Consider the following 24,765-nt stretch of genomic DNA (forward strand, 5'->3'; position numbering starts at 1 on the left):
CTCTCATCTTGTGATCTAACTAACACGTCACTTACCACAATGCATTGTTTCCTATGGATCTCATCTCTGTCCTTCATAGTAACGAATGTTAAAAAGAAAAACATTTTAGTGTAGATTAGAGAAGATGGGATATGATCTTCAATCAAACAGCAAAATATATAAAGAGGAAACAACAGTCAAAATAAAACTGAGTATATTGGCAGTTTGGCCAAGTCATTGTGCTTAAGCCACTAATGGCTTTTAAGGATGATTCATAGTTCGGTCAGGGCACATCCGACCACGGTCTTGTGCTCCAATGGATTTCACAACAAGCGGCTTTGATGGCCTAACAGGAGGTACATTCCAAGCAATCCGATACAAGTCTCAGTACATACTGGTATCAAAGACTGCCTACCATAGAAAGTTTCTACTTCATTGACATGAAAAGTGATGCTTCTGCGCATTAGTCATTTCAGGGTAACTGACACAAGAAATATGGATTTCAACAACGGTGGCTATTTCAAGTTCCAACCAGCTGCTGAGTAACTCAGTAACAAAATAAATGCAGATGTCTCTGTTTAAGTTCCAACCAAACAAAGGTAGTACAGACACAGAAATTTCATTAAGCCGAAGACCGAAGCAAGCAATAAGTGGTTCAGAATAAGAACGGCCAGCATGTATGGATTTAGTTCTTATGATATAATATGTAGAAACTGTCACCATAAAGAGTTAAGAAAAGGAGGAAACATGGAATACAAAAGCATTGAGTTACTTTGGATATGTTTTTGACTTTTTGTCGATAAGCGAATCCCTATATATGAACTTGAATACGGAGCCATAAGGTCATAAGGAGTTGCTTCTTTATGGGATTCGAGCAGGAAAAGAAACACCATGGTTGTGAAGGAACTTCCATAAGTTGATAATATAAAGGCACAAAGCTACTAGTAATATTACTCCCTCCGTCCAACAAAAGATGTCTCAAGTTTGTTAAAATCTGGATGTATCTACATGTGACTTAGTGTATAGATGCATTCAAATTTAGTTCAAGTTGAGACATCCTTTGTTGGACGGAGGGAGTATTATTTTTACAAGTGAGATAAACCTAACATCAGTATGTCTAACAAAACAAGAAATATAAAAATGGTTATGAATGATACGGAGGAATGGAGGACTGAACCTTGTATTCCCAAGGATCCATAGTCAGGTACGGTGTAGTGCAGAAAATCAACAAGCCTTACGACACTACAGAGCCTGAAAAGATCCACGGCACCTTCGGAAAGTCCTCATCCAACCCAACAATTATACCTTGATCACATGAGCCATAAATACGATTGATGTAGAGACTAGAATAAGTGAATTTCAGATAAATATGTTAACGTACCACCTGCAATCAGAGCCTTTATCTGCAACAGAAGTGGGGACCAATGTCAACTTGCAGTCTGCTAAATCAAGGCGGCATAAATATATTTCAGGAATAGTAATTGCATCACATAAAAGGAGTAACTCATTGTTCGATGATTACATACGGATAGCGGTACAATGTACAAAATAAGAATCAAATTCAGGGCTTGCTAACCTCATAGGACTTACTTTATCCAAGTATTCCTATATAACACAGATATGTCATTTCAAACAGGATCTCGTGAATATGATTAAACATATCATGCTTAGCTATCTCATGCCACATCAAGAAAATAAAATCAGGTTCTATCGTAGTAAACATGTGACTGTCACCTATACATTATTGAAACTTCATAAGCTAACTTTGTACTTTCAGGGTAGTATATTCTCGATACCATTTATATATTTGGAGGAGAATGCAGAATATTGCATAGAGATATTACAATACAAATTTATAAACCTTGTAGGTTAAGAGCTAATGTTAGTGGCACTTGGAAAAATAGCAGGTTAACATAAGCAACTTCCAGAGTAGCTTCAGAGTCTTTAATCACTTACTGATTCTGGACGCTATTAAGGAGTTCTCCATGACAATTCGAAGCAAACAAGCATGCTTAACCTCACCAGAAAAAATTCCAGGCAACCATCAAAGTCAAAGGTAAAGCCTAGTTCGGACCGATCGATACATCAGTTAAGGAAAGGAATTGGAGTAGTTTTGTCTCTTTCTACCAGGATCACCTGTCATCAGTGTGTGGGATTGACAAAGATGAGGAGTGAAAGAGAGAAGGGCAGCGACGACCACAGGCATGAAGGCAAGATGAGCGGGAGCTTATGGAGAGAAGGGTTCACATGAAGAAGAAAAAAAGAGGAGGTGAATGAAAAGAAGAAGCTCGGTTGCATGACAAGAAGCAAAGGAGAGGCGTCATGGAGCTGCTTTATCTTCCATCTGAAGCAACACGTGCTTTATCTTACTTCCCTCTTCTTGACCTTCCATTAAAACCAATTATAGCAATCCAGCTATTTGCACAAGTGATTTAATGGCTGTGGCAATAGAGGTGCTGAGGGCTTCCCAGCGTGCTCTACTGCAAGCTTCAACTGGCCAACTTAAAATATTGAGCAAAGTTTAAGAGAATAACGGCTCATTTAACACCACAAGTAACAAGAAGGCAGTATGAACATTAGATATAGAATCCATTTCGGAAAATGCTAAATTTTATTATCACAAAAATTCTTATTTACACAGCAATTTATTTGGACCAGAGGTCTTTGAAAGAAGGAAGCGAGTGTCAACAGAGTTATGACTTATCACAGAAGCAAGGAGAGATCCCTCTTCGATTCAAATAAAACACAACTGTGTGCTTTTACTTCATAAGATGAATATCCTGGCACTTGTTGCACTTTAGGATTAGACTCAGTTGCAAAGAAACCCGGAAGCGCAAGTGATGTATCAACCAAGCATAGCCACATGGATCCTTCTGCAGGAGCAGGTAATGTCGCACTTATTGATTCCTCATTTGCATTGAAACAGATGTACAAGTCACCTTTGGTTGAATCTGGCATATTTCCATCATTCTCTGCGATTACATGCATGCAAAGAAATTTGCTAGTAGGATCCTCCCATCTTGGCTCAGATAGATCTTTCCCGTGCCAATAAATATTTTCCAGTTTGAGGAATTCTCTTCTCTGAAATATGTCACCTCGCCGACTCCTGAGAGCAGCTAGAAATGAAATGAATGCAGTAACTTCCTTAACAAAAGTGGTCTTCAAGCCCTTCCAGTTTAGAGGAACTCTATCCATGTATAATGTGGAACCACCAGAGGAGTGTCCGCACTCATCTCCCATGTTCAGAACAGGAATACCAAGTGAAACAAATAGAATAAATATGAAATTCCTTATCTGCCTCAGCCTCGTCTGAAGGACTGCACTGTTCTCAGACGGTCCTTCTTCACCACAATTCCAACTCGACTCAGAAGCAAGATCATCATTGCTGAAGCTCACCAAATCAACAAGAGTAAGTCCTGAATTCCTGGACACGGAATTGAAAGAAAAGGCTGGGCCCCTACTGGAAAATAGGTCCCCGCTACCACACAGACGAGTAGCAAGATCGCTAATAAGCGCTTCTCCCTTTAAAAATTTACGCACATCAATAGAAAACCTTGTGTTCATCTCAGCCCACCTTTTCCAGTGAGGGAATGGAAATTGCACATTAGATATGCCGAGTGGTGACCAAGGATCTGCAATGATTTTTGTCTTGGAAAGAACTGGGTCAAAAGCTATAGATTCAAGAAGAGGTGGTCGAGATAAATATTCACCACATGGGCCCCTGAGAAGGAAAGGAGCATTAATGAAACAAAACCCATCGACATGGAAATCAAGCACCCAATGGCGGAGGCTGTCCAAAATCAGTTTCTGAGTCACTGGGGAATTGCAATTCAATATACCCACATTGCATCCAACAATCTCATCAGCAATGTAATAAGAGAAACTGTCAATACCACGGATTGATATCATCTGACAATCTGCTTCTCCTTCAGCAGTATGCGTAAAAACAACCTCCAAGAGGACCTCTATTCCATTTTTGTGCATCGCCTTGACCATATCCTTCATAGACGTGATAGCTGAAGCACTGCAACCTTCACTGCTATACGAATTCATTGGTGAAAAGAAATGGTAAGGGAAGTAAGGGCCCTTCTCCTTGTGGAAAGGGAACACTGGTTCTAGCAAAACTGCATTGACACCAAGACTCCTAAAGTGGTCTATCTTTGCAGCCATCCCGGAGAAAGTACCGGCAACATTGTCCGGCAGCTCAGCCGACTTGTCCTTGGTGAACAAAGCTACATTCGCCCGGTACACCACCAGCTTCTCGAACGGCAAGCAGGGATGTTTGTCCCTGCCCCAATTGTAGCTCGGTGCATTCGCCAATGATCCGAGGAAACTCATGGACTGCACGGGGACCCCCTCCACATAAACAGAATTAGCAGAGAGGAAATCACCGAGCACCTTGGCATACGGGTCCAACAGTGGGTGGCCCGTGCCGAGCAGCCCGCAGCGGAAGCCGTAGCTGATGTATCCCTGCACGCAATCCAACAACACGTGCCAGACGTTGCCCGTCCGGTTGACGTAGGGATCGAGCTCGATCTCCAGCGCGGGCTCGTCGCTGCCCTTGCCGTCATACAGGCAGAGCACGACGCCCTTAGCGGTCTTGCTGTACAAGGCGAAGTTGGCGGCCCCGTCGTCCGACAGGGACATACCGAGCGGCGCGGGGCTGCCGCGCCTGACACCGACCGGCACGCGGAAGGTGGTCTTGCGGTGGGTCCATATCTCCGCCCCCTCGCCGTCCGTCAGCAGGAAGGAGAGGTTGAACGGCGCGCGGGACGCGTCGAAGGAGAGCTCGGCCGCGAGGCACGCGCCGTCGCCGCCGGACGACACGGCTGGCGCCAGCGCGAAGCCCTCGCCGGAGTCCGCGGGGCGGAGCACAAGCCGGCCGCCCTCCCGCCCTCGGGCGCTGCCCGGGAGGAGCGGGACCTGTACGCTGACCGTGTACCCGCCGCCCTCGCCCTCCTTCCTGGCGACGGCCACGTCCACGACGCCGTCGTCGTCGGTCCGGAAGCGGTAGCACGAGGAGCGCGCGGCACGGGAGATCAGGCCGTGGCGTGGGGCCGACTGTCGGGGCGGCGCTGGTGGCCGGACGCCGCGCCAGGAGGCGGGCGGCGCGAGGAGGTAGGCCATGGGATGGGGGCCGCGAGCAGTCGTTGGGGAATTGGGTCGAGCAGTGGGTGGGCATGGGGGTTTGTGCTGGTTAACTTGAAGGAGCGAAGGGGAGCGGCACGAGGGGGTTGTGGAGTGGAGTGGAGGGAAGAGAGACCGATGGGCGGGCGCCCACGTGGAAGTGAGACCGAGTGCAGTTGCCAGTTGGGTTGGCGCCGGCGCACGGGATGCAACGACGGATGGACGGCTCGCGGCAGAAGACGCTGTCCAAATAGACTTGTCTTTTTGCAACCTTGTGTCCATGCCCATGCGGTGCAGCCGGTGCAGATGGCTTCGCGCACACTGCTGGTGAACAGTACATTCCATGTGAGCAAGACGCCCGGAGGTCCCCCCGCGTCCCGGGGTACGAACGGCGCACGATGAGTTAGCGAGAGCAGTCATTTTTGGTAGGGATCTTCACGGTTAAATGGAGTAGAATGTACCTTTGTCCCACTTACTGCCTTCGCTTGGATATATTATATTTAGTACTTACATGTATATAAAAGTTACCCGTTCCGTTCCATAATTTCTTGCCTCAAAATTGCAAAATTGCCTAAAAATGGATATATGTACGTCTAGATACATGTAATATTTCGACAAGAATTATGAAACGGAAGTAGTATATCATTAGAAAAAGTTTTTTCAAAATGAATCCAACAATATATCTCTTGTGCCGCAATAATCTCATACTACCAATGTAATTTTTGACCAAAATTTAGCATAAAATTTCGCGTCGCTCTTATAAACCTGAACTGAGGGAGTAGTTTGTTTAAAAACTTGCCATCCTCCATTCTTGCACTAGTGTTTGCAGTACAATCAGCCGTAGTGTTTTCATCTGTGCGACAAGCTTTCTAATTGGCTCACGAAAATGATGTTGTCATTTATACCATTGAGAAGTACTCCCTCCGTTTGGGTTCACAAGACCCACGGAATTTTATGCCAAATTTTGATCAAAATTGCGTCGGTAATATGAGATTATTGCGTCGCAAAAGATATACGAGGTAAATTCACTTGCGATGCTACTATTATTGAGTTGGTGTCACTTTATTCCTAAATTTATGAAATTGCACACTTAGGTACTAATTATATTTTAAGTGGCTCACGCGAGGTCCTAAGCTGGTTCAGGCCCGTTTTACCCATCTACGTGTCTCCTTAACCCGGTACACGTCATCAAGGGGCTCAGAGACCATAACGAATGGCAATGTGATTCAGCAAAAAAAAACTCACGGAAGGGCCATCTCTCTTATTTCTCCCCTCATTTCTTTTCCATGAGGGGTTTCTCCTTACATTGCCATTGGTTATGATATGTGGGGGCCCTTGCTCAAGTGTATGGGGTCAACGAGCCACATAGGCGTGTCAAACGCGCCAGAACCAACTTAGGACTTCGCGTGAGCCACTTAAAATAAAATTAGGACCTAAGTGTGCAATTTCATAATTTTTAGGACGAAGTGGCACCAAATCAATAATAATAAGACCGCGAGTGCATTTATCTCAATGATATATTGTTGGATTCGTATTGAAAAACTCTTTCTAATGGTATAACTTTTATATACATGTACTAAATATAATTGAATAATTGTTGGTCAAAGTCTACCACAAATTTAAATAGTAAACCCAAACAGAGGAAGTATCTTTAAACAATAAATTTCAGCCATCTTCTCTATTTTTCTACACCATCATGTTCTCTCTTTCTTTCCCTGACGCATCCACTGCCTTTGTGCTTCTCCTCCTGATTCAATCCCTACCTCACTTCGACACCATCTGTTTTTCCACTGCCAGCCTCACCCCAAAGACATCGCACCATCCATCGTCGCTACCATCTCCCGTAGATCTCCGTTCTTCCTAGATCCCTCTCTCTTGTGTCTCTCCTTTTCTCCTAGCACCCTTTCTTTGTAGGTCATATCAAGATTGAACGGTGTCCAATTCCTCGCCTTCCTCTCGACGCCTTTGATCCCTTCTCGTGGCGATCCAAGCTCTAGAACCGGTAAGCATTCTTATCGAGGAGTGATGACACACATGGTATGTGACGAAGTTCCACTTCGGCAATGCCCATGTTGAGGGGCTTTGTGTTTAGGGAGAGTGACATGCGTATGTGTTGGCGATCCCGTCGGTTGACAAGCAAGGGCAGGCAAGAGTTTACCCCAAGTTCAGGGCCCTCGAAAGGTAATACCCCTACATCCTGCTTGTCTGATCTAATATTAACGGAGAGATTACAAGGTTGCCATGGAGGCTATGGTGCTCAGATTACATCTGGCGTGAGGTGTATGAGATGGAGTCTCTATGAGAGATTGGATCTATCTTGAGGGAGAGAGAATCTGTCCTCCAGAGTGCCCCTCCTAGTCCTTTATATAGGAGGCTAGGTCTCGGGTGCAGAAACCTGGTAGGTTACAATTTGTATTTAAACCCTAAGTCGGTTTCCTTATCTTAAGTCACAAGATTAGGCATCCGGACCCCTGGAGTTGTAGTAGGCTTCTACATGGGCCCCCAGCTGGGCCATAGTGGGTATACCAAAGATGATGACCCGATTGGTTATAACCACATCGGTAGCCCTTGAGACTCAAAGTCGCGGGTCACATATCGTGTAGTCGTAGTTGACGTGACGGTGAGGAGACGGAGAAAACTTAGGGTTTTGAGGTAGAGCACCGTCCGGATTCACTGGTTCCCCTCACCTCATGACGCCATCTTGGCGCTGCGAGGTGGGGGGAATCTCGGGTACTCTTGGGCGTTTTCAGAAGTTTTTACTATTACAAGTCTTGTGATCTTCATCGGCAACGCTACGGCGGAGAGTGCAATGCCGTCGAGAATAAAGGTACTCTGGTTCTTCCTCTGTTGCGGCGGTGCCTTATTGCGCCACGGGGCCAGAGAGTTTTAATCACCAGGAATTCCATGTGTCCGATCACGCGGATTTTCAGTTTATGTCCTCACAGATCTGTTCATACGGATTTGATGAGTTTTTGTCAGTGTGTCATGATGCTTTTGTTGGTCTGATCTTTTGTGACTTTGGGGTCTTTCTCTAGCGTTTTCGTGAAGATCATGTGGTTCGATGACCTATGGGGGATCATCCCCAGCCCAAGTACGTTCAATGCTCACGGCTTCTCATCTTTTTAGATGGGCGACTCAGGGGGCTTTCTGAAACATTTGAAGGTAATCAAGTTCGTGCAGGGTTACGAGTGGCGATGTTGCCACTCCAGTCTAATTGCAGTTCTTTTCCTGAAGTCTGGAGAATATCGTGTTGCAAAGATTGATGCCACGGAGAATATGTTTTCGAGAAATTTCATTGTAATTCTTAGTCATAGGGGTTACTTTGTAGTTTCTTGTGTCTATGATCCGAAGCACTATACCTATAATGGTTTTCGAGTTTGAATAAAGTTACAGGAGATTCTCAAAAAAAAAAAGTTTACGTGACGGCGGAGTTGAGTCGGACGCTTGAAAGGACGGAGCCGACGCAGTGCAGTTGGAGTTGACGTGGTAGCGAAGTCGTGTCAGAAGCTTGGATGGCGAAACCGACAGACCCGAAGGGTGGTGGAGCCGACAGACCCGAAGGGTGATGCATCCGAAGTATAGGGTGCGTGGCCAGCGCGGCCCGTGAGAGTAGCCCCCGAGGCTATGTTCGACTGCTGGTAGTCGAGCATAGGCTCAAATCTTCGTGGCCTTCTTGCTTGGATTGATTTGAGCTGCAGTCATTGGAAACAATCATACAGTGTTGAGACTTCATAAAATATTGCATTAGCTTATTTATTTATTATTTTAGCAATGGTTTTGTTATTTGACCGAACTCGACATGCTATCTAGTATGCAGGCCCTTTCGTTAGCCTGACGCCCGTCATCTCTATCCCATGCCAACCTGTCAGTTGGGATACAACTGGGTTGGAGTTCATGGGTTTCGACTTCGTAGGCTGAATCAGCTAATCAGGACAGCATGTTTGTTAGGACGTGGAGTCAAACGTGTTTCGACTACGAGAACTCGAAAGTGTATCAAGTCGTCGTAACCGAAGAAGGTCAACTATTCGTAGTCGACGGAGTTTAAACTGTTTGACCAGAAGGTGAAATGTGTCATGTTCGTAGCGCCAAGTGCGGCGAGGCATGCCTCAGCGTCCTGGATCGCACGGACCAAGGTCTCTTGGCGCGCCTGGGTGCTCTCGAAGTCTGCCTTCGCCCCAAAAACCGCAGCCGCGAACTGCTTCTAATTCAGCTCGATGGCGTCGATGGCGCGGCGCATGTTGGCGAAGCTTGTGGTGTCGACGACGAAAACCGTCGCGAGGTCGGCCTCGGGGAGCGGGGTGCCGCCCTCGCGTGGTGCCACCACGGTGGCATGGTGGACGCCCCCATGAAGAGGGCCCGCCAACACGCTTGCACCAGCGGCGGCGAGTTGTGCGGCTTGGGGCGTGGGCTCCTGCGTGCCCACGCGCGGTGTTGGCAAAGGCTCCATTGCTGCGACCTGTGGGGTTGAGGGCTCAGTCGTGGAGACCGGCGGGGTGTGGGGGAACACCCCCGCGGGTGTTGCCTCTGCCGGAGGCGCTTCCTCACGCGCATGCTTTGCGCTGCGCCGAGGGGAAGCGTTGCTAGAAGAAAGAGAGGCGTCGGCGCGAAAGAAAAAGGAAGGTAAGAAGCAGGCGGTGGAAAGGACACTAACCTGCCTGCCGGACGCTTGGAGCCCCACGATCCCCGCGGGATGGACAAGCGGAACACGGGAGCGCCACCCGTGGGGGAAGCTTCGACAGCCGCCTCCTGCTGTGGTCCTTCTGAGGCACCCGCGGGGCACGAGGGCGGAGTGGCCCTACCAGCACGGGCCAGGCGCTTGTCTGGCCTTGGGGTGAGTTCGACTCCGGCACCGGGGTTCGTCACCCACGACACCGGTCCTAGCTCGTTGCAGGCCGGGAGGGAACAAGATGTCATCAAGCCTAGGCATGTCGGCATGGAGAGCTTGCACGCCAACGGGGAGCGTGGCCATGTTGGGGGAAGAAGGCGTGCTTGGGACGGAGCGCTTTCCACTCCTTCTCCCTTGCGCGCGGGTGCTAATGTGCGGTGGCAGGGGATTTACCCCCGGATTTCGCGTTCCTTTTCCCTTTCGGGCTCATCGCTCCGCCGGGATGGAAGTGGAGATGGAGGAAAGGAAGAGGCCAAAGGGGAGCAGAACAGGAAAGCGCGGGTGGAAACTGCGGGAGGAAGCCCTCCTCCCTGGTGGGTTATTTAAAGACGACGGAGCAAGGCCCCAAGCGGCAAGGAGGCGTGGCTCACCAACGCAATGGTATCAGTTCCAAAGCAGGAGCAGGCCGGGCACGGGCCCCTCTGGTTGACGTGCCACACTGGGGGCTGATGTCGGACCCCTAGTAACTGGGGTCCAAGTACCGCTTGGGGCCGGCCCGCTTCAACCCCGCCGGGGGCTTAAGAGCTGGCTCGCCGAGCGGCGGGCGAGCACAAAGAGTAAACACCACACATGTCGCACCTGTCAGCCGCATTGAAGCCTCTGCCTCGGTGGTTGGGGCGACAAAAGAGTAAAATAAGATGGGAATCTGCACTGTGCAGCGACAAGACGGGGCCTGCACGGCCCGCGCCCGACGACTGGGTGGCTTGCCCGGTCGCGTCCGGACTGCTCGACCTGTCGGGTCGGTGCAGGAGGAGGATAGACACGTGCAGGAAAAGGTCTGAAGACCACGCCAGGGCCGGTACCGCACACGCCACGTATCCGCAGCACGCGGCTCGCATGCAGCCCAACCTTGTGGTATCCCCTTGTAGTATAAAAGGAGGACCAGTGGCACTAGAAAAAGGGTCACGAACAGCAAGGACAGACACACGAGGAGAGCTCGACTCCAGCGAGAGTGAGAATCCCCAGGAGCGGGTGTGTGCCCCCGGGACCATGTATCCCGTGTGTTGCTCCAGCAATCCAGATAAGCAGGACGTAGGGTATTACGCTTCGGCGGCCCGAACCTGGGTAAATCGCGTGTGTGTTCTTGAGAGTTGTTTGTTTGATCCTACCGACACAGCTCCCTCACCCCTCATGAAAAAAGGGGTTCTAAAGATCTCCGGTGTCGGAGGTCCAGGCACCGACACACCGCATGTCCTATAACTATTGGAGGTGTGTAAAGTGAGTCCTAGTTCTTCAAAAGTGCATATTTAGATCATAATTCTTTTAAGTTGTTCACCGCAATCCTAAATGAGGCCGAGCCGTTGCTGACCGACGAGATGGCAAGTTGACGACTGCCACGTCAGGCAAGGGTCATTGGGTGGGAGTTTTCTCGTTGTTTCGGTGGTCTGGAAATTTTCAGGAACCCACTTATTAACAATGGAGACTGCAGTTGGCAATTCTATCTCTTTCTCTCTCTCTCATTTTTCTCTCTTTTCCTCCTGAAAGGGCATTTCGATCCCTAATGAGTTTTGATGTTAATGACAACATGACATGTGGACTAACCGTGCGCTAAGCATGTTCAGAAATTATATAGAATCAAGTGATGCGGTTCGTTGCCCTCAAAATGGAAAGAAGCGTAGAAAAATTTACGGCTTTTTATTTTATTGAGTCGTAGGAAAGTCCGTACTATAAAGAGGGAGTCCATTTTGGAAAGGCTAGGGTAAATCAACTTCACGTACACAACTAGCAGATTGCACCCACTAAATAGCCTCCAAAACCCATCGGTGAAGATTAGCGAAACCAAATTTTGAGCCAAAGAGGTTCTGACTGTGTTCTTTCCAGGGCGGCAGTACCGCTCGGCCCAGGGTGCGCGGCAGTACCGGGGCCAGTAGTACCGCCCTCATACCGCACCAGTGCTAGGAGGTAGCAAAATGCTACTGACCTCGTGTGGCACTGATACGGTACTAGTGCAGTACTACCGCGACGATAGTACCGCCTGGTCTGGCAGTAGTACCGCCCAGTGCAGAAAATGCACATAACGGGCAGAAATCAGGAACTGCTATAAAAGGGGGTCTTCATCCCAACGGCTCCCATCCCGACTTACCATTGTTCTTCACCATTTCTAAGCTTCAAATGTCGAGATCTCTCTCCCTAGTTCATCCTCGAAGCTAATATTTTGAGGAAGGGTTGAGAAGAAATCGACTTAGGGTTTTACCAAATCAAAAGTTGATTCCCCTCGTTTCCCCCAGTGGATTTTGTTACTCTTGGAATATTAGGATTCCTAGCTAGCTGGAGCAAAAACACTAACGGGCTAAAAACACTATCACTGGCGGGCAGGGCACCTGGGCAACGCCCGGTACTAACACTCAAACGACCGACACTGATGCCATTTTTGAGGAAAAAAAATCTCCGACCCCAAATCCTCCTGGGGCACCACCTCGACCGCGCCATCGACTGCAAATGTCCATGACGGCGCCGGCCATCCACCTTGTTCAGCGCCGATGAGGAGACGGGCTCTCCTCTCCACGTACGGCCGCCCCTTCTCGATCTGTAGAGAGAGAACTCAGAGGCAGAGAGAGAGAGAGAGAGAGACGAACCGGGGGCGGCGGCCGGGGCTTGGGTCGGGGGTGGCGGCCGGCGGCTAGGATCGGGGGCAGGAGCACCATGGCGACCGGATCTGGCGATGCTCGGACCCGCGGCGGCCCGATCCGGCTGTGACCGGTCCCCCGGAGGAGGCTGTGCGGGGTCCGGCGGCGAGGACGAGCGGAGGAGCCCTCCCGCGGAGGAGGCCGTGTAGGGGCACGGTGGCGGTGGCAGGCTGGGTCGTGGCCGCCGGATTCGGCCCCCCTGCTGCTGCTCCATGCGCAGGAAAGAGAGAGGAAGGGAAAGGGCTAGCGTGGAGGAAGGGAGAGGCGCCTCCATCTGTGCGGCGGCAGCCTCTGCTCGTCCTGCAGGCGGAGTGGAAAGAAGAGGACACGGGGAGAGTAAGGAGGCAGACGGAGAACCAGAGGAGATGGGGGAGTGCGTGCGTGAGAGATAGAGATTAGAGAGAGAGGAAGGAGTGGATGGGGAGTGCCACATCAGCGATCCATGCCTCCACTGTGTCAACCAATCAGAACGCCAGTGGCGGGCTGGGCAGAAAGACCCGCCAGTGATGAGTATAAAATTTTGTTTTTTTGTTTTCAGTATAAGATATAAGTAATTAATCCCCAAACTGTTTTATAAGTATACACATATGTTCTACTTTGTGTGAAAAATGAAAAATGTTACCATCTGATGTGTGTATGCACATATGTTATACTTTGTGTGTATAATCCCTGAACTGGTTTATAAGTATGCATTTGGAAAATGGAAAATTATTTTATATAACAAAAATTTTGTAAACCTGTTTGGCAATATAGTTTGTCATGACTAGATGCACATTTGTTCAAAAAATGGATACATTATCATGGACTATGGCATAGAAATGAACAAAACTTTGGTCATTTGGCTTAAAAACCTAAATTTCAAATATGAGAAATAACAAATGTGTACTACATAGTTCATTTTCAATTGTTACCATCTGATATTATTGTTCCACTATGTTAAGCAAGAAAAAAAATAAGACTTCAGCAAAAAGAATCACATTTTTCTGATTTTTTTATGAACTAGTTATGATTTTTTCAATTTTCAAAGGTCTTCAGGATTCATCAGTGGCGGGCATAGATTTAACGTCCGCCATTGATATGTGTTTTTGTGAAATTTTGTTATTGTTCAAATTGAACCATTAGTGACGGGTCTCCGGCGCCCGTTACCGATGAGGAGTCATCAGTGACGGGTGTACCTCGCCCGTCACTGATGAGTGGTCATTAGTGACGGGCGAGGATGCGACCGTCACTGATGTGTATCATCAGTGACGGTCGTGGTAGGCCCGTTACTGATGATTGTCATCAGTGACGGGCGCGAAAGGCCCGTCACTGATATCTCGTCACATATGCACTGTTTTGTAGTAGTGAAGGTGTCTCCTCAAGGCCTCCAATCTTGTGAGGAGGTGCTTGTGGATTCGGAAAAGAGCCTCCAATTGACTTGTGGAGTCGTGCCCTTCTCTTTGTTTGTAAAGGTTCAACGTTCGCCTTCAAGCAAGCCACTAGTGGAGCTCACATCGCCTTTGTGGTGTCGTGAGAGGAGAATAGAGTGAACCTTTGTAGCGCCTCTACCTTTGTGGTAGAGCAGTCCTCCAAAAGTAGACGTCCACCTCCCCAAAAGGTGAAACTCCGGGATAAATCTTCGTCTCCCGTGTGGTATCATTCTCGTCCTTTACTTACTTGTTTTACATTATTGTCTATCCTTTGCTTCGGCTGGTGCTTCGGCTATTGCACTTCATACTAAGGTTGCATTCACTTTAGAGATTGTAGTAAGCCCAAGGATTAAGTTTTTGTATCTTTCAAGAAAAGAAAAAGAAAAGGTTAAAATTTGTTAGTCACCTATTCACCCCCACTCTAGTCGACCATACCGATCTTTCACTCACGTTGCTTGTGTCGCCGCCCCCAGCCTCTCCTGCCGGCCCGCCGCCATGTCTGGGTCGATGTCGACCGCAAGTTCCTCTGCTGCGGTGTAGAAGAGAGGCAATAAGAAGAGCTCCCCTCCACCACCACAGCCCCCACAGCCGACCACACAAGCTCGCCTGTCACCGGTCGTCATTGCCATTGGTGAAGTGCCATGCTGTCAAATAAGGACCGTACTCCATCTCGTGTGTCAATCAGAGATGAACCTAGACAAGTGTTCTACAAGTGCCCGAATTACCGGGTAATTTTGCTGATTTCTCATCGATTTGCAATTTCCATCGACCCAGCAGTTAGCCAGCGTGGCAGTCAACTTGTCACCTGGCCGGTCAGCAGCGGCTCGGCCTAATTTAGGACCGCGGATGAACAACTTAAAGAGAATTAGGGTCTAGATATGCACTTTAAAAAAATTATGACTCACTTGACACACCTCCAATAGTTATAGGACATGTGGTCCATTTTACTAAAAAAAAAATCTTGGTAGGTTGCACAAAATAATGTTGTACTAATTCCATATGGGTCTTGGTGCGGTCATCATGACTCACCCTATAAAGTCGCTGGTTTTGGCGCCTCAATTTTTTGTGTTTTTTATGCTATTCCTCATCAACTCACCATGAGAAAATTACTTAAAACCACCACATTTGAGTCACATATCTAAGAAAACCACCTTTTTTATTTTTATTTTCAAATTACAAAAAGCGGTGGTAATTTGTAAAAAAAAGGTGGAGAGGAACAACGGCTTCCTCTCCACCACAACAGTACGTACATTGTGATTCGATCTGTTGTTTAGTTATGATCTGCGAGTTCATATTGCTGTTCGTTGGGCTATTTAATACTTTTAGTATTTTTGAGATGCATCTGTTAGTTGCTGCTGTCGTCATGATTTATATTCTGGAATTATTCATTGAATTGTTATTCCCGAAATTTCTTGATTTTCCAACATTAGATCATTCCATTTATCCTTCCAGAACAGGCAGCTATTTCCATCGACAACCAAGCAATTAGAGAGTCCTCTAAATATAGAAGTTAACTTCAAAATGTCCCTCCACCAAAAGGATCCGCAAGGAGCTAAGGCATGTGGGACTGCAGAAGTGGTGCTCCAGAGCAGATGAACCCAAGGAAAATCCATTCTGTTATAGAATTTATCGAGGTGCTTGATAAGCAATGCCTTATTCTGAATTTTTAGATTAAGAACTCCGAGACCCCCTTGTTCTTTGGTCTGCAGACTATATCCCAGGCTGCAAGACACTGGCATTTCTCACCAAGATCTGTTAGCTTGCTCCAAAGAAGATGGTGACGCGCCTTGTCAATGTGTTCAATGATCTTGAGTGGGTGGGCGGTGTGTGGGGGTGGGGGGGGGGGATCTCCAAAGAGCACATAGTGTATGTGGCGAGGGAGGAGACCACAGAGTTAAGAATGGTGACACTCCCACCATAAGATAACATGGATGTGGTGTTAGACATCCTCCGTTCAATACGGTCCACCAAAGGAAGAAAGTCAGTCACATTAGGTCGGGTGGTACCGAGGGGCAATCCCAAGTATGTGAAAGGCATTGAACCAATCACACATCCCAGGACAGAGGCAAGATCTTGGGCTTTCTGATATGAAACATTGACTGGAACAAGCTGAGATTTATGAAAATTCACCTTCAACCTTGTAGACGCCGCAAAATCAAGAAGTATTTGCTTTAAACTTTAAATGTCCCAACTGAGTAGCACAGGCCGGCAACACAAGAATTGTGTCGTGGGCGTATTGTATGATCGGGAAATCAGATTTTTAAGTCTGAGGAACTGGGAGGGAGACCTGGCCAAGGCTGTGAGCACGATTAATAATGAACTGTAAAAGATCAGCTGCTAATACAAAGAGCAACGGCGACAATGGATCACCTTGCCTCCTCCCGACAACTCCATTGAGTAAAACTGCCGACGTGCCAGATGAAAATATCTCCTTGATCCATCTGCACCAGGTGTCATCGAAGCACTTGTGCTTCAGAATCTGAAGAATCACCAAATGCTCAATTGTGTCAAAAGCCTTTTCGAAATCCAGTTTAAGGATAACAATCTCACGACCCGAGGATTGGCATTGGTGAATAAACTCGAAAGCGCACCCTAAGCAATCGTGAACTGACCTCTCCTTCAAGTGACAAGTTGGGTTGCAAACCGGCACCCTTTCTCACGTCGTCATTTCCGCGAAGCCCAGCAGCAGGGAACAAATGGAGGAGGCGCGGCGCGCGCCAAACAAGACGAGACGAGCAACCGGACCGCGTCGTGCCGGCCAGTCGTCGTCTCATCCCCTCGCTCAATAACCAAACCCGACAAATTTTTCAGACGATCCCTCATCTTCGTCTCCCTTCCGATCTCCTCCCCTTTCGAAAGCTAGCCCGAAGCGAAGTTTTAACTTCCATCGTGACTCTTCGGGCTGGCCGATCGATCTGTCGATTCCCTCCCGATCGCTGCTGTTCCTTGCCCCACGAGACCCTTCGCCTCCTCGAGTCCCCGACCGATCTGGCGATCTCCGCGAGGACCTGCGCCTCCATTGTCCTGCCGGCCTCGCTGTGGCCACCTCTGCGCTCTCCCCTTCGGTCCTTGATTATTCACCTCTGCCTGCCTGCCCGTCTGAGCCGGTTCTGCCCATCTGCTGGCTGCTGCTGCTGTGCTAAATCACCTCAGGTGACGAGGACAGGGGCTGCATCATCTTATCATTCTTTAATTTCCAATTTGTTATTGCGAATTTGCAAATACTCCGTACTTTCTTTCTACATGGTTCATATGATGTTGAATTAAATGATCTAATTTCTGAGCTCACTGTTATAAAGTCCAGTTTGCCAGAGAGTTTAAATGGTTTGTGAACTTTATGCATTGAGAAGAAATTGGTGGATGAGATTGATACTTATAGCATCATCAACGACCTTGCATCAAGAAATGTTACGAGAAAATTTTAAGATAATATATATAAACTTTTTTTTTTGATATAAATGTAACTTTTGATTCATTGTTAGTTTTGCCGCTGAAAGTTTATACTATATACATATATTAGTTATTATTATATATATTTTATTTAGGGCCACAACAGGTTCACGAGTCCTAATTTCTCACCGGGCCTCTGAAATCTCAGAACCGGGCCTGCGCGACCGGCTTGCCGACGCGACTGTGCTGCCCCGCGCCCTTTGCCTCTCCCCGTAGCCCGCCCTTGTTTACCCAGCTATAACAGGATTCGAAGCATATTAGGCGAAACCCCCAGGGGCACCTATAGGAGGTAACGCCTACCTGTTTCACAATTGTAATGCCTTGATTCCACCTTCTTCTTCTTAACCTGTGTGATGGCGGCGGTTAAGGTATTTTAGGTGTTCGGTCTACCGTCTACCGTTTTGCTTCGGATGATTCATGGATGCGATTACGGGCAATTGGTAACGGGATCAAAATATGTAAAATTCCTGCAAGGACTGCATTATGCTACAGCTAGATATGAGAGAATTAGGAAATTCGGCGCTCCCTATATATTGTTTTCCTTCGTGGGCCCTCTTCTCTTGCATAGTGCATTGAACCAGCTACTGCAATGTTACATGGATGAGAGATTACTTCCATTTGTTCTTGTAAAATCAGCTAAATGTGGAAAGTACACTGACAAATTGATAATACGTGTCCGTCTTATTTTTTTGGTGTGCGACAAAGTTATTTGCTTCAGTAAAATTCAGGATCCAGGTGCCAACAATTATTTGACTCCATACATGTAGCAAACTAGTTGGGTTTTAGACATAGCTTGGGGGAAGAGGCATAACACTATTAACACGTGGTTCATTTCAAATACTTTACAAAGAATCGCATATAAATTTTCTTGAGCATTGTCTAGTTCCTCCAGCTATGCAATAAAAGGTTCAACTTCTTGCTTCGACCGTTCTGAGTTTTATGGTTTCACAAATTAGATGGATCATTTCTGGAGGTTCACTGATTGCCATTTCATGGATCCTTGAACGATGTCAGTCAAAGTAGATTCTGATCTCATTCATTGATTATGTCTATATGCACCTAAAGTCATTTGTCTAGAAAGAGCCATAACATCGTTAACAAGCTTAAAACATATCATTTCTATACTGATTAGAATTTACAATATCTAAGTTTTCATTTTGTATTATGTTACATCTTTAGTCGTATGGAATCCCTTTGTCATAGGTCGTTTAAGTTTTTTCTAGTCACTTTAATTGCCGTTCATAATCTACCAGGACATCTGAGTTGCTAATGCCAGTGATTTTTTTCTTGAACCCACATCTAAGTGCGTGTCTTTTCATTAGAAGAAGCGCCGAGACGGTGTAGTGCCAATGATTATGACATAGTTCCCTTCGATTGACCAATAAATAGCCGTTCTACTAATTTAAATCTATGTTTCTATTACACATCATTTTACCATGTTTTCCTTTCTGTGCAGATATTTAGTCTTACAGTTAGCTACTCTTCTATGATGCATGTTCTGGAGTGAGTCTCTCTAGAGCGGGATGGGTTCCCTCAATGACATTGGCGTTGCAGCAGGAATAAATATATTATCAGCATTGGGTTTTCTTCTTGCATTTGCAGTTCTGAGGATACAACCTATTAATGATCGGGTGTACTTTCCGAAATGGTACCTCAAAGGGACAAGAAGCAGCCCAAGAAGCATAGGAACTGTTTTGTCAAAATTTGTGAATGCTGATCTGTCAACATATATCCGGTTTCTGAATTGGATGCCTGCAGCTCTGCAAATGCCAGAACCTGAGTTAATTGAGCATGCAGGACTAGACTCCGCAGTATATGTTCGCATCTATCTTCTTGGGTGAGCATGATATTCATGTTTCCCATTCTCACATCACAACAATGCTTTCACTTTCATGTCTCTCAAGCTTCAAAAGGATGAATACGGCTGCTACTGTGATGATGAAATGTGGCCGTCCCTTATGATGTCAACAGACAGACATGTAGATCACAATGTGTAACAGATAAACATATTACATTTACTGACGGTGCTTTGTTTTCTTGATTTGTAGTTTGAAAATATTTGTGCCAATTGCTGTGCTGGCATTCATTGTCCTAGTTCCTGTCAATTGGACTAGTGGAACTTTGGAAAATCAAAAGGATCTAAATTATGATCAAATTGATAAGCTTTCAATATCAAATCTTGGAAAAGGTTCAAAAAGGTATTAATTATGTGCACTCCATCTATATGTTGTACTATTTGCAGCACCAGCATGCATTGTGCCATGTTTCTTCGACTAGTCATGTGTTGTGTGTTATGGAGTATTTCAAGATTGACACTCTAAAAAAAAAAGAGTATCCCAAGATTGCTAAAGCTGATGTATTATTTTAGATATTCTAGGTCCATTATATCAGTTGCATAGAGTCCTAATTAGAACCTTGTAAAATTTATAAGTACTGTTATTAGGTATTTAAAATGCATCTTTTCTTTGTCTCTATTTTGGTAAGGTGGCAGTCAGAAATGTGGGTTTTGTGAATATGTTCCAAGTTCTTCTCAGTTCTGGTGTAAGTTGATTGCAGGTTACCTATCCAAACAGAAACATTTCGACCAGAAACATTTGAACTTCTTGGATAGGTAACCAATCAACTGGTGTCTGGTGTAACTAATTAACCGGTGAAATATCTCATTGCGAAGGCTTATAAGTAAACCAAAGCTATTACCTATTGAACTAGTGTAAGATGGTTGGTTACCTATCGAATTAACACGGAGTAGCATTTAAAACTCCAGCCACGTTGTTGTTTCTACATATTAAAAAAAGCAAAGGACTACCTGCAAAAAGCAATCCTTTATTGTAGGGTATTCCAGAGAACAGTTCTCATCAGTTTTTGTGCAATCATTCTTTCGGATCCGATTGGGGTGTGACTTGTGACAGAACGAGCAATTACTTATGTAACCAACACAATCACCTAGCTGTACAGTTGACAGTTTTAATGTTCATAGTTTGGAAGCAAAGCAAACACAGCTTATTGTTATTCTTATCTGCAATTGAAACTGAATTGACAGAAATCATATCTTCCCAAGTAGTAACTATTCATATAGCTACAAATACCGCTTTTTTGTATATATTCTTCTCCTGTCACTTCACTTCACTGACAAGTGTTGTACTGAATTGTTGAATGTTTTCATAGGTTTTGGGCGCACATAGGAATGGCCTATGTGTTTACATTTTGGACATTTTACGTGTTGTATCATGAATACAAGGTTATAACAACTATGAGATTGCGCTTTCTCGCTAATCAGAATCGTCGACCTGATCAATTCACAGTAAGAAACATTCTCCATACCAGCTTAACTAATACTCCCTCCGATCCATAAAAAGTGTCGCCCATTTTGTATTAAGTGGACGACACTTTTTATGGATCGGAGGGAGTAGATTAAAAATTCATCAGATTTAAATGTGGATCTTATCAGATCTATTTTAGCAGACTTGTTGCATTGAAAATTATTTTAACAGAACTATATTGTCGTGTAGACTTTCCTACTCTTTAACACGTTTGTTTTTTGTTTAGGTACTTGTGAGAAATGTACCACCGGACCCAGACGAAACAGTTAGTCAGCATGTTGAGCACTTCTTTGCTGTGAATCATCGGGATCATTACCTCAGTCATCAGGTTTTCTTTTGCCTATCTTCTGTTCGCTGTAGTATTCTTATGGTGAATATAACTATATGATTGGAAACAAAGAAAGCTTAAAATTTAAGTGCAAGATTGTTCAGTTATTTTTTACTCTTAAACTGAAGTGCAAAAATTTTCTGTACTCTTCAACTGAAGTAGGAGCATTTGTTTACTCTTCTAGAAAGAGGGATCGCCTGTCTATAACAAAATTCCAGGTACCTTCTAGTATTATTTGTAGTAATTCGTTAAGTATGTGATCAACAGATTGTATACAATGCAAATGACCTTGCTGGCTTGATTGAGAAAAAGAAAGGCTTGCAAAACTGGCTGGTCTACTACGAAAATCAGCATGCTCATAACCCGGCTAAGAAGCCAACTATGAAGGTACACTTCCCCCTTTCAAAATTTAAGAACAAATATGTTTCACTGATTCTCTAATTAATATGGCAAGTGGTATGAATCAACTACCTCTCTTATAGACAGGACTGTGGGGTCTTTGGGGGCAAAAAGTTGATGCAATAGAATACTACAGGGAGGCAATTGAGGAGCTATGTAAGCAGGTACTAGTTTCATTCAAAGGATTTGTCCCGTTTAATTTCATTATATTCAGTGTAATTAGACTCACTATCCTTAATTTGATTGTACAGTGTAGTGCATATTAGTACCTCATAACGTCCATAATACTACTGAGCAATATTAACAGTATTTAACTTGTGTTACAGGAAGATGAGGAGAGACAGAAGGTGATGACTGACCCTAACGCTATTATGCCGGCAGCATTTGTGTCTTTCAAAAGTCAGTGGGGTGCTGCTGTTTGTGCTCAGACACAGCAGACAAGTAACCCCACGGTGTGGCTAACCGAGTGGGCTCCAGAACCTCGTGATGTTTACTGGCCCAATCTTGCAATCCCTTATGTTGAGCTCTCGGTTAGGAGGCTTATCATGTCTGTTTCGCTCTTCTTCCTGACCTTTTTCTTCATGATACCAATTGCATTTGTCCAATCCTTGGCAAATCTAGAAGACATTGAGCGGCGGCTTCCTTTCTTGAAACCTATAATAGAAAGGTGAGTATAATTAACTGCTCTTTGTTTACAGTTGAATTTTCAACAAAAATATATTTAGGGCACATTGTTTCACAAGCAGCATCTACTAAATCCTGCCATCCTGCTACTTTAACAATTGAAAAAGGCATCAACTCACTTGTGACTTAGTTCATGCCTAGCTAGCAACTATCATGTACACATTTCAGTTTGGAAAATTAGGTTGTCTTCATCGTAAAGATGTACAAATTTTAGAACACCATGACATGTGAGCTTACAAGTGTCGGTATGGGGACACGGCAGTTGTATTCTCCAACTTGCGTGATCTTTGCGATCATACAGAGCAGTTTTGCCAATTTAGATGGCTAACATTTGCAATTCGTTAGTTGCAAAGTCTGTATTCCAGTGCTTAAATCCTTGATATCTTTGAAGAAGGCTTTGACCAAGAATTACTCTATTAACATGTAGATTATGCGATCCAAATTATGAGCATAAGTAAGTACTCCGTACTTCTGAATACGAATACAATGATATCAAATTTTTATGTCACATAAATTATATATTAGTGGACTAATTGTTGGTCAAAGGAAACGAAATGCGCCTTATATTTTTTAACGGAGGTATACAAGCTATTAATGTTACTTAATTCTGCTCTCTGGAAATGTTGAATATTAGTCACAAAAAAGAAAGTTCTCCCATACTTGAACAATCAAGTGCAGAGACAAATTCTGATAATTAAATAAATGTTACATAAATCGATTCATTTGTTTTTTAATCCAACTACAGTTGTTAAAGAAAGGAGTGTTGCCTTTCTGGATCTAATCATCATCGTCAAATGCAATATCCTACAGAAATTCTTTGAAGTCGGTTATACAAGGTTTCTTGCCAGGGATAGCATTAAAAATCTTCCTTATACTTCTCCCGACTTTTCTTATGACCATGAGCAAGATTGAAGGCCACATATCAGTATCTGGATTGGACAGGAAGACAGCTTCCAAATATTTCCTTTTCCTTTTTGTCAATGTATTCTTGGGGAGTGTAATAACTGGAACAGCATTCCAACAGCTCGACACTTTTATCCATCAGCCTGCTAGCAAGTAAGCCAAATCTGACCGTTGCTTTTTTGCTTTGATACTTCTATCATAACAATGGAGTAAATATTTAGTGCCACTTAATCTATTTATTTTTGTCCATTCTTCTCCTTTGCTTGGCACAAGAATTCCAGAGACCGTCGGAGAATCAATTCCCATGAAAGCTACATTTTTCATCACGTACGTAATGGTTGATGGATGGGCCGGTGTCGCTGCTGAAGTTCTTAGGTTGAAGCCGCTGGTCATGTTCCATATAAAGAACACTTTCTTGGTCAGAACTGAGCAGGATCGGGAGCAGGCCATGAACCCTGGGAGCTTGGATTTTGGCACCACAGAACCACGAATACAACTGTACTTTCTCCTAGGTCTTGTATATGCTGTTGTCACACCAATTCTTCTTCCTTTCATCATCGTGTTCTTCAGCCTTGCCTATCTTGTTTTCAGACACCAGGTTTCTTTCTATTCTTTCACCAGCATGATTTATTTATTTATTCTTATTGGTGTTCCACATTGGCACAGAACATAAAATTATGTGTACCCATATAATCAGAAACAATTGATTGTTTCCTGTAGTAGACTAATAATACCCAGCCTTCTAGCCTTAATTCTTCTATTAGCACAGGTCACTAATAATATATTTTCTGCTTCTTTCGTTTGGAAGATCATCAATGTCTATAATCAGCAATACGAGAGCGGTGGACTATTCTGGCCAGATGTGCAAAGGCGAATTGTTGCCGCACTAATAGTATCTCAAATCCTCTTACTGGGGCTGCTGAGCACACAGGAAGCAGAAAAGTCCACTGTCTCTCTTCTTCCTCTTCCTGTCCTGACGATATGGTTCCACTATGTTTGCAAGGGCCGGTTTGAACCAGCATATATAAAGTTCCCCTTGCAGGTAGGTTGAAACTTATTCTTCATTAGTTACCCGCAAAAAAAAGAAACTTATTCTTCATGCAGATGTTCAACATAGTGTCCCAAGTGTTAAGCTAGGACATCTTGATGCATATACTTACTGCATGGTTTTGCAGGAAGCCATGGTTAAGGACACACTGGAACGGGCAAATGACCCAACTCTGAATTTGAGAGATTACCTGAAGGATGCATATGTGCACCCGGTTTTCCAAAAGAATGACTTGTATGAGCTTGTTGCCATGGATGAAGAAGAGAAGAACCCCCTCGTAGCGACGAGGCGGCAGTCCCGCATGAACACACCAGTAGAGAGTAAGTTCAACTCCAGTTCTGGCACTAATGAGGGAGAGTCCAGTCGGATGCGCCCTACTTGAAGACCAACTTTCATGAGAAGATGTAACATTTTTTAGATTTTGGTGATCTTGTAAATGTTTTTGAAAAAGGAAGTGCGACATGTAGCAGAATGTACATTATACATGATCAACAGTTGCATAAGTGCATTAGCATGTGCTGCCACAATGAAATTATAAATTTAGAACTGTTGCAAGATAATAATTTGAGCCCTTGAGCACTTCATCATCTCAAGCACTAACTTGGC

General features: G+C 45.2%; 2 protein-coding genes across 6 annotated transcripts; one reads left to right on the forward strand and one right to left on the reverse strand.

Annotated features, from left to right (window-relative positions):
* Positions 1–877: 877 nt before the first annotated feature.
* Positions 878–13,014, reverse strand: LOC100825202 (isoamylase 2, chloroplastic). Of its 4 annotated transcripts, XR_002963032.1 has the most exons (3): positions 1,936–13,014; positions 1,361–1,382; positions 878–1,284 (listed from the first exon to the last, which is right to left on the reverse strand). XR_002963032.1 is itself a non-coding variant. In XM_014899311.2 (2 exons), exon 2 carries the CDS (start codon positions 5,524–5,526, stop codon positions 2,683–2,685), a length of 2,844 nt encoding a protein of 947 aa, XP_014754797.1. In that variant the 5' UTR covers positions 5,527–8,798; positions 12,568–13,014; the 3' UTR covers positions 878–2,682. The 4 variants fall into 4 exon arrangements, 1 of the variants encoding a protein (XP_014754797.1); XR_002963030.1 differs by having other exon boundaries at positions 878–1,382; XR_002963031.1 differs by having other exon boundaries at positions 1,361–13,014.
* A 3,738-nt stretch (positions 13,015–16,752) lies between these two features.
* LOC100825508 (CSC1-like protein At4g02900) lies at positions 16,753–24,732 on the forward strand. 2 transcript variants are annotated; one of them, XM_024458374.1, is made up of 13 exons: positions 16,753–17,180; positions 17,626–17,766; positions 18,934–19,314; positions 19,526–19,675; positions 20,643–20,778; positions 21,024–21,125; positions 21,393–21,512; positions 21,608–21,688; positions 21,851–22,191; positions 23,019–23,264; positions 23,385–23,709; positions 23,920–24,153; positions 24,287–24,732. In XM_024458374.1, exons 3-13 carry the CDS (start codon positions 19,001–19,003, stop codon positions 24,539–24,541), a joined length of 2,304 nt encoding a protein of 767 aa, XP_024314142.1. In that variant the 5' UTR covers positions 16,753–17,180; positions 17,626–17,766; positions 18,934–19,000; the 3' UTR covers positions 24,542–24,732. The 2 variants fall into 2 exon arrangements, with proteins under 2 accessions (XP_024314142.1, XP_003568506.1); XM_003568458.4 differs by lacking the exon at positions 17,626–17,766.
* Positions 24,733–24,765: the final 33 nt, after the last annotated feature.

This window comes from Brachypodium distachyon, chromosome 2, assembly GCF_000005505.3.
Source record: "Brachypodium distachyon strain Bd21 chromosome 2, Brachypodium_distachyon_v3.0, whole genome shotgun sequence".
In the NCBI taxonomy this organism is placed as follows: domain Eukaryota; kingdom Viridiplantae; phylum Streptophyta; class Magnoliopsida; order Poales; family Poaceae; genus Brachypodium; species Brachypodium distachyon.

Bases quoted from the DNA above. Each gene is read 5' to 3' on its own strand.
- LOC100825202 (XM_014899311.2), bottom strand. From the start codon at position 5,526: ATGACTGCTCTCGCTAACTCATCGTGCGCCGTTCGTACCCCGGGACGC.
- LOC100825508 (XM_024458374.1), top strand. From the start codon at position 19,001: ATGGGTTCCCTCAATGACATTGGCGTTGCAGCAGGAATAAATATATTA. The intron at 19,676-20,642 runs GTATTAATTATG...ATGTTTTCATAG, and splicing joins CTTGGAAAAGGTTCAAAAAG to GTTTTGGGCGCACATAGGAA. The intron at 23,265-23,384 runs GTAAGCCAAATC...GCTTGGCACAAG, and splicing joins ATCCATCAGCCTGCTAGCAA to AATTCCAGAGACCGTCGGAG.